Consider the following 9,774-nt stretch of genomic DNA (forward strand, 5'->3'; position numbering starts at 1 on the left):
ACTTTTGTGGAATTAATGTTTTATAATGGAATGTTTGACTGATGTTAAGCATGTTCTGCTGGTTTCACTGATATGTATAAACATCGCTCACAATGCCGCATGATAGCCTGAGTTCTCAGTATTAGAGGTCATAGGTTCAGTTCCCAGATAATGCAAGTACAGACTGATATATAAACGGTCTGATACGTGTAAACTGAACACAGTAAGGTGCTTAGCAATAAATAGTGTCTCGCATTAAACTTTGCTGTTGTTCATGCGTCACGTTTTCTCTCGGCTGTGCATGAGAATCAACATGTGAACCTTTTCTGCATTAAAAAGACAATTATAGACATACACATTTTTCATTTGTGGCATATTAATTTAAATGTTAACTGTTGGTCAGGTTTGGTGTGATTGAAATAGACCTTGAATAGCAACAGACCCCTGCTGGTAGATTATGTAACTGCACCATTGTGGTGCACCTCAGGATTATGGATTTTAATTTATGATATCCTATCTCTCCTATTGCATCTCATCATTCGTACAAATCAACTAAAAAAAAAATATATATATATATATATATATATATATATATATATGCGTGTGTGATTGTTTTAAATATTTGATGTTCTGCACAATTTGTCATTTATTTTTCTTTTCTTTTTTGCACTATAACCTTCTGTGCATGTTCACTATTTCTATCTCGCTCTTTTCAGTTTAATAAAACGCAACACACAAATTCAGCTCCATGTTATTTAACATTTATTTGCTGAAAATGACCAGATTTTGTATTATTTTGAGCATTAATGTCTCCTAACATGAGTTTGCAATAGAACGTCATGTTTTAGTAGTATGTTTCTTGTTCCACCCAGCCTGAAACACAATAGCACAGATATTAGAGCCTCAATATAGTAGTATACAACAAACTCTGTTGAGGTTAATGAAGTCTGCCAACATCTGAAGGAAAAATCTTATATTACCTCCTGGATTCTGTCGTAGGATGTATTTTCTAACTTCATCATAGATGAAGATGATAAGTGAGTATGGGAATGCAGTGAACCACCACAATGGTCTGAATAAAAGAACACAAGATTTTATTTTTTGTGTCCATTATACTGATATTTCCAATTTCAGACATGCCATTAATATTCTTTTCAAAGTCCGCTTACCTTAAAGGATACATTCTGACAGCAACGTCCATGCCTGGGCAGTAGGACAAGAAAGCTGCCATAGCAGCTTCCTCAAAAAAAGCAAAGATGAGGACTTTGTTTCTAGGAAAGAAAAAATAACCAATTATGATAAGGCTTTAGAGGTGACCAGCCCTGAGCTGGAACTGAACAAACAATCCACCAATATTTTATGGCTTCTTTGAAACTTGTTTGCATCCCGTTTGTTTACATACTTCATTCCTTGCTGTACAATGGAATTTCTTCTGGTCTTTACAATGATCAAGTCACCCCACTGCACCACCACAATACTGATGAAGAATGCCGTGTGGCATGTGGACTCGATAATCTTTCTGGCCTCGTAGGTCTGCATCAGACAACAAAACACACAAGAATAAAGGAATGTTTAAAGGTACGTTTGATTTTTCAAATTGCAAAAATTTTTGTTTCACATTTATCAGGTTTTGCTAGAACTTTGATGCTTACCCATTGCTGACCATAACTATCTTCCAGGTCAGTGATAGATCTGTCTTCCCAGCCAACTCGAAGTCCTGGTAGATAACTGGGCCAGAATCCATTCTCACCCATAACCACAATGTAGGTAAAGAACCCTGCAGCTGCTTGGATCATACCTTAAAAAGGAAAGCAATGACAATAAAATTAATGAATTGCCCATATTACAGATTTTTAATCATTGTCATGTTCAAAACATCCAGACCTCTCAGTTTTGGTAAGAATGCTCTTACCGATTTGACCATAGGCCATACTGATTAGCCTCACGTTCACTAGCCTATCTGTTTTAGCGTTTCTGGGTTGTCTCTTCATGATGTCATTTTCTGCATTTTCATATGCCAATGAGATAGCGGGAATCTGTGACGATAATTAAAACAAATTCAAAATAGACTGCATAATTTTAAGTTCTCTACACTAATAATACTTTTTCTTACCAGGTCAGTGCCCAGGTCAATGCAGAGAATGGTGACGGTGCCCAAAGGTAGAGGAATACCCACAAGGACAAACAAGAGGAAGGGCGACATCTCCGGGATCTTACTAGTCAGGGTGTAGGCAATGGACTTCTTCAAGTTGTCAAAGATCAGACGGCCTAAAGTGGAATACATGTTTGAAAAATAAGTCTCAAAGTAACGTTCATAAATACTTAATCAATTAAGTTTCCAAAAACGTCATACCTTCTTCTACTCCAGTGACAATTGAGGCAAAGTTGTCGTCCAGAAGGATCATGTCAGCAGCCTGTTTGGATACGTCAGATCCAGCAATACCCATAGCTATACCAATGTCAGCCTTCTTCAGAGCTGGAGAATCATTGACACCATCACCGGTCACGGCTACAATGGCACCCTGATTAGAGAAAATATGCATTTAAATGGTCCCTGCTGGGTAAACTCATCTAGAATCAATAGGATTGATTAGATGACGGTACCTGTCGCTGACAACCTTCAACAATGATCAGCTTTTGTTGAGGAGAAGTTCTGGCAAACACAATTTCTGTATGATAATAGAGAATCTCATCCAGCTTTTCTTCACTCATATTCTTCAATTCTCCACCATGGACAACACAGGCCTTAGCATCCCTAGAGGCACACTTTGTATTAGCAGACATCAAGAGCAATTCCAGTAATATTTTTTAACCTGAAAACATTGCTTTGTTTTTGGTGGCTGGGATGTTTGGATTACCTTGGGTTAACCTCTTCAAGAGGGATATTCAAACGAGCAGCAATGTCTTCCACAGTCTCGTTGCCTTCAGAGATGATGCCTACACCCTTTGCAATAGCTTTAGCTGTAATTGGATGGTCACCAGTAACCATAATAACCTGTAATAAAAGATTCAGCATTGTCGTCAAATGCAATATTCAAAGTGGACTCAAACAGTGTATCTTAAATGAGGCCAACACCTTGATTCCAGCACTGCGACATTTGGACACAGCATCTGGTACAGCGGCACGAGGAGGATCAATCATGGACATGAGGCCAACAAAACACAGGTTCTCAGTTGGGAAGTTCACTTCTTCAGAATCAAATGCAAAACCTTCAGGAAACTGGTCATCGGGGAGGCTAAAGTGGCAGAAACCTGTGAAGGAGAACACAATTATTCATAGATGCTGTAATTCTCTATTTTATGTGTGCATATTCTTCTGCAATCATAGAACTTCATATGGTGGCTTTACCCAGAACTCTTTCTCCAAGACCTCCGAGTTCAACATAAGCATTTTGGAATGAATCTTTCATTTCATCGTCCAAAGGCTGCTCTTTTCCTTGAATCAAAATGGTGGAGCATCGATCCAAGATTCTCTCAGGCGCTCCCTTCATCACCAGCAGGTGCTTAGACTCTGAGGAATTGGGATTCTTGTGGATTGAGAGCTAGAAAAAGCAGATTGAGGTACTGTTAGAATGACCAGTCAAATCTGCATCATCACCTCTAAAGATACATCAACAAAAATACCTGATACTTATTGGTGGAGTTGAAAGGGATTTCCGCAATCTTTGTGTACTTGTCTCTCATTTCAATGACTGAACCACAGCACAGCTCAATACACTTCAACAAGGCAGACTCAGAGGCATCACCAGCTGTTTCTCGCTACAAAAGGTTTAATTGAACAAGTTTTCACTCACAGTAACAGTTATATTGGCATTTGGAATTGAATAAGTTGCGAGCTTTGCATATATTCATGTTGCTCATATAGATAGCACACCTTAAGGATTGGGAGATGGCTTTGTTCAGCACGGAAGACGGCACGGTTGCACAAGCCGGCGACACGAGCAAGGGCAGACCAAGTAGCAGATCTTCGGTCAAACGAGGCTCCACTCTGGTTCTCTGTGGTGTCTGCTTCATGAATCTGGTTGTCAAACCACATGTGAGCGACGGTCATTCGGTTCTGGGTCAAAGTTCCCGTCTTGTCAGAGCAGATGGTGGAGGTCGAGCCAAGAGTCTCCACGGCTTCCAGATTCTTCACCAGGCAGTTCTTCTTTGCCATTCGTTTGGCGGTCAGAGTTAGACACACCTATATGAGGAAACGCAAACATCCATAAAGTCACAGACATACTAAAACACAACCTGGATTGAATGTCTTGAATAGTAGATACAGTTGACTAAACAAGAAGCATAACTAAAGAAACACCCTGACTTACAGTTACAGTGGCAGGAAGACCTTCGGGGACATTCGCGACAATAATTCCAATCAGGAAAACAACAGCTTCCAACCAACCATATCCAAGAATCAGGGAGAGGATTAGGAAGGTCATGCCCAGGAAAACAGCCACACCAGAGATAATGTGGATGAAGTGCTCGATCTCTTTAGCAATAGGTGTTTTTCCACCATCCAGGCTGGAGGCAAGTGATGCTATCCGACCCATGACGGTATGATCACCGGTGTTGATGACAATCCCTTTGGCTGTACCTAGGGTTTCACAATGTTCAGTTGTTTAGTCTGTAAAATGCAATTGTATTCTACAGAAACTTTCCATGTACCTTCAACACAGTTGGTAGAGAAAAATGCAATGTTTCTTGTCTCCAGAGGGTTTTCATGGGAGAAGTCAGGAGTACGACTCTGGGGCTCAGATTCTCCAGTGAGGGAAGAGTTGTCCACCTGGAACAGTAGAGGGGAAGTTTCATTAAAAGGTACTGATGGGATATATCGCATTTGACATTCAGGTCTTACCTTGCATCCTTGTGAAGAGATGATGCGAAGATCAGCTGGGATTCGGTCTCCACCTTTGACCTCCACGAGATCTCCAGCGACTACGTCCTCTGCACTGATGATCTTTTTCTCTCCATCACGCATAACTAGAGCTTGCTACGTTACCAGAACAGAGCAATGATTACTTTTGTGACATGGGAAAACTACATTTGAACATGCAATGTTTTGTAAGACACAATTTCAGTACCTGAGGAACAAGGTTCCTAAAAGATTCCATGATCTTTGAGCTCTTGGATTCTTGGTAGTATGAGAACCATCCGTTGACTATGACAACAAAAGCAAGTACAAGTCCCAGGTACAGCTGCAAAACCACAGTTAGGTTTTTAGAAAGGCATTACTTAAACAATTACTGAATTACTTAAACATTTCTGTAGGTGAAACACTAGAGCATGGCACTAGCAACGCCAAGGTCATTGGTTCGAATCCCAGAGAATCATGGACCAATAAAAAAATGTATTCCTTGTAAGTCGCTTTGGATACAAGCGTCAACTACATGCATAAATGTAAATGTATTTACATGAAACTACATAATGCAAACATTTTTTTTCTCTCATACATTGTCGTTTGCTGGTTCTTCAGAAGAGGCAGCCTGGATTCCGTATGCAGTGAAACAAAGAAATGCACCAAGCCACAGCAGTGTTTGGAAACCACCGAAGAGCTGTGTGCAGAACTTGACCCATTCTGGAGTCGTGGGAGGTGGGGTCAGGGAATTCGGCCCATCACGCACTAAGATCTCCCTTGCACGAGAAGACGACAATCCCTACCATAGGGCATGGACATTGAATGGTTAAAAAAAAAATACAGAAATAAAAAAAAAAATAAAAATTTCAATTATCAACTGAAGGCTACTTGAAATTAAACATACACAGGTTTCTATGCACTTCAAGGCTACTATTTTTATTTATTTATTTATTTATTACGGGTAAGGGTTTTTAAGTTAATGCATCTTAAAGGAGTAGTTCACTTTAAAAAAAAAAAAACTTTTGCTGATTTACTCACCCCCATGTCATCCAAGATGTCCATGTCTTTCTTTCTTCAGTCGAAAAGAAATTAAGGTTTTTGATGAAAACATTCCAGGATTTTTCTCCATATAATGGACTTCAATGAGAACCAAACAGTTCAAGGTCCAAAAGATACTTTCAGTGCAAACTGTTCAAAGGGCTTTAAATGACACCAGACGATGAAAAAAATGAACAAATCTTTTGAATCTTTTTGAAATGAAACTCGTTCGTTGAATGAACCAAATGACACAAAAAAAGATTTGTTCATTTTGATAAACGAGTTCGAACAGGAGAGTCACGAACGCCCATCACAGAACAGAGCAAGGCGAGTATTTGAGCTTATAAAACTTAAGCTTTGTTATTTATTAATTAAATGAGCGATCGTTTCGCTTGATAAGACCCTTATTCATCGTCTGGAATCGTTTAAAGCCCTTTGAAGAGTTTGTAGTTTGCACTGAAACCGTCTTTTGGACCTTGAACCGTTTGGTTCCCATTGAAGTCCATTATATGGAGAATTTCTTTATCACTTATTTCTTTACGACTGAAGAATGAATGACATGGATATTTTGGATGACATGTGGGTGAGTAAATTATCAGCAAAAGTTGTTTTTTTTAAACTGAACTACTCCTTTAAGCTTAACATAAAACATTCATTACCATTTTTTATTTAAATATAAATGTATTTATATATTAAATAATAAGAAGGCAAAATGTATAAATATAGAGTAACACAAAACGCAGTAATACATCAAATTTCAATTGAAGTCTCAGTAAACCTGTGCTCACCTTGTTCAAGTCAGTGCCGTACTTGAGTGAAAGCTCATCCAATGTCAGCTTGTGGTCGTCCTGCAGAAGAGAAAAAAAAAGAAAGAAAAAAAACGCTTGCATCTCAGTTCTCCACAAAATCAATAAAAAAGCATCCCAGCATAATAATTCATGCAGAAAATAATAAAATAATGTCGTTTTGTGAGTGTAGCTGAGAAAGTAGTCTGGGTGGTTATAGTTTCAGATCATAATAACATTAGTTTGTATTTTGCCTCTATGTCCTAGATAACATATTAATGTGTTTTATATATATGAATTCCTCACCAGTTCCACTTCTTTCTTCAGTTCGTCCACATCCCTCTTCTTTCGTTTCACCTTTTTGTGCTTTTTGATTTCATCCTCAGAGGTTGCTGTCAATTTGTAGTCATCGTTCCCCGTCTATAAAACATAAAAACACATTAAGAATCGATGCTGAAAGGACCAGCATACACCAGCATGAATTTCTATGCTGGTTTGCCGTAACGCTGATCAACCGGCATGATCTTTCTGGTGAAGCTTGTTGACCAGGGATGCTAATTAAGCTTCCCGTTTGGGACCAACCAGCTCACCAGCATCCCAAACGCAACATATGCTGGTAGTTTCAGAAGATATAATCAAGATAACCATAGTCAACTCACACCAAGCCCCATTTTCCTAATTAATTCAACCCAAAATCTGGTGCTTTGTATTCCAGAAGCCTCTCTGGAGACACAAGTGCCTGAGTGACCAAGCAAAGTTTACAAAATTTATATTATGCCAACTCACCTATGTTTTGGGGAGGAGATCTGGGAAATTTCGGGAGGGGTTTAGCACCTGTCATCCTTAACCTTTTATTTTAACCTTTCATTCATTTAACCTTCATCCTGACAGGTGACACCCATGAGAAAGACTGGTCTATGAATTTTTCATTTTTATTTTGGTAGAACTGTAGAACTATTAACTTGCCAAGAGCAATGTATTTAATGTTGTTTAACAGTTGTATGCATATATATAAACAAAACTTTATTATTAGCAGAATTATCACTATAATTTCTCAAGCTATTTTGAATGACAGTTTCATGGCTTTTGTGCAAAAGTCTAGACATGTTCACCTGCAGTTCTTCGTAGTAAAGCAGCGTTCGTGACGCTGGAACAGGAAAGCTGCCAGATCAGACCAAAGAGCACAACTTGGTTTCTATGAAATAAAGAAGAAAATATGATGATAACTTTCATTTTCTTTATTGTGGCCTTCAGGCCCGCTAGAGGTGGAATGAGCTGGAACTGAACAAACGGTTCAATCTGATAAACATCAGTCCAATCTTTTATGGCTCCTTTGAAACTGAAACATTTGTTTACATTCTTCACTTCTTGCTGTAGGATAAAAAATATTAAAATGATCAAGTCAGCCCTCAACACTCAGAAAAAAAGGTACAAAAGCTGTCACTGGGGCTGTACCTTTTCAAAAGGTACACTTTTGTACCCAAAGGCTGCACATTGGTACCTTAGTGGTACATATTAGGACCTAAAATGTACATATTAAAACCTAAAATGTACGTATTAGCACCTAAAATGTATATATTAACACCTAAAATGGACATATTAGCTCCTGAAATGTACATATTAGCACCTAAAATGTACATATTAGCACCTAAAATGTACATATTAGCACCTAAAATTGACAAAAGTTTACCTTTTGAAAAGGTACAGCCCCAGTGACAGCTTTTGTACCTTTTTTCTAGGAGTAATACTTCAAATGTAAAGTCTGTATCTTATTTCATGAATGATTTCAATGTTCCCTGTTTAACAGGCCAGCAATGCAGGTGATGATCACACTAGACTTCCTTAACCAGGTTAACCAGCAAAGGTCCACATGCAAGACTGGGACTAAGGTATTTCAATTTGTTGACCTTTAATAGAGTGTCATGACCGTGTCTGTGGAATCAAATTGATTCTATATGTGGGAAGAATCAATGTGACTGTGAATTTGGGATGGACTTTGTCTGTGTTTTGTAAACCATTTGGTGTATGTTGCCAGTCAACAGAGCTTATAGGCCGATGTCCTTCATTATGCTTCAAAAGATTAACTCGCGTTTAAACTTATACATTTAAATAAGTGTAGGTAGAACAGTGTTTTTTCTCACAATTCTGGCTTTTTCTCTCGAAAATGCGAGTTGCCGGAATCAGGGAAAAAAGGGGGGAAAAAAACCCCAAAAATTCAGTTGGGAGTTTGTTACTTGCAATTCTGCCTTTTTTCTTTTAAACTGTAAAATAAAAAAAGTTGCGATTACCTTTGTTATTTTTTATTCCAGGGTGGAAATGAGCATCACAGTGTTATGTTTCAGATCAAGACAGAAATTAATTTGATCTAATTATACTGTATTTTAACAACACTGTTAGACCTTACCAGGTTTTTTACAGTAAAATACTGGCAACACTGTTTCCAGTAATTTACTGTAAAAATGCACTAAAACTCAAGTTAACTAAAAAATACAACTTATTAGTTTTAGGGCATTTTTACAACACTGTTTCCAGTAATTTACTGTAAAAAATGCACTAAAACTCAAGTTAACTAAAAAATACAACTTATTAGTTTTAGGGCATTTTTACAACACTGTTTCCAGTAATTTACTGTAAAAATGCACTAAAACTCAAGTTAACTAAAAAATACAACTTATTAGTTTTAGGGCATTTTTACAACACTGTTTCCAGTAATTTACTGTAAAAAATGCACTAAAACTCAAGTTAACTAAAAAATACAACTTATTAGTTTTAGGGCATTTTTATAACACTGTTGCCAGTAATTTACTGTAAAAATGCACTAAAACTCAAGTTAACTAAAAAAAATACAACTTATTAGTTTTAGTGCATTTTTACAACACTGTTGCCAGTAATTTACTGTAAAAATGCACTAAAACTCAAGTTAACTAAAAAATACAACTTATTAGTTTTAGTGCATTTTTACAGTAAATTACTGGCAACAGTGTTGCCAGTATTTTACTGTAAAAAACCTGGTAAGGTCTAACAGTGAAGGGAGTGAAAATGTCTGAAATGGCATATAATGATTTTGCCAATCGCAGGTGAATTAAAGGGTTAGTTCACCCAAAAAATAAAAGAAGTATCCCATAATTTAGG

General features: G+C 37.7%; 1 protein-coding gene across 1 annotated transcript; it reads right to left on the reverse strand.

Moving 5' to 3' along the window:
- Positions 1-724: 724 nt before the first annotated feature.
- Positions 725-7,396, reverse strand: LOC120460490 (sodium/potassium-transporting ATPase subunit alpha-1). Its single transcript, XM_039648262.2, has 22 exons — positions 7,302-7,396; positions 6,949-7,062; positions 6,646-6,705; positions 5,415-5,618; positions 5,046-5,159; positions 4,820-4,954; positions 4,630-4,747; positions 4,290-4,558; positions 3,854-4,162; positions 3,604-3,738; positions 3,329-3,521; positions 3,056-3,231; positions 2,838-2,974; positions 2,584-2,734; positions 2,333-2,501; positions 2,093-2,247; positions 1,892-2,015; positions 1,632-1,777; positions 1,382-1,512; positions 1,149-1,250; positions 960-1,051; positions 725-852 (listed from the first exon to the last, which is right to left on the reverse strand). Exons 1-22 carry the CDS (start codon positions 7,311-7,313, stop codon positions 824-826), a joined length of 3,075 nt encoding a protein of 1,024 aa, XP_039504196.2. The 5' UTR covers positions 7,314-7,396; the 3' UTR covers positions 725-823.
- Positions 7,397-9,774: the final 2,378 nt, after the last annotated feature.

Source organism: Pimephales promelas, chromosome 6 (assembly GCF_988280905.1).
Source record: "Pimephales promelas chromosome 6, fPimPro1.hap1.1, whole genome shotgun sequence".
Lineage (NCBI taxonomy): Eukaryota > Metazoa > Chordata > Actinopteri > Cypriniformes > Leuciscidae > Pimephales > Pimephales promelas.

Bases quoted from the DNA above. Each gene is read 5' to 3' on its own strand.
- LOC120460490 (XM_039648262.2), bottom strand. The intron at 3,232-3,328 runs GTAAAGCCACCA...TCTCCTTCACAG, and splicing joins TCTTGGAGAAAGAGTTCTGG to GTTTCTGCCACTTTAGCCTC. The intron at 2,735-2,837 runs GTAATCCAAACA...GTGTGCCTCTAG, and splicing joins CTTGAAGAGGTTAACCCAAG to GGATGCTAAGGCCTGTGTTG.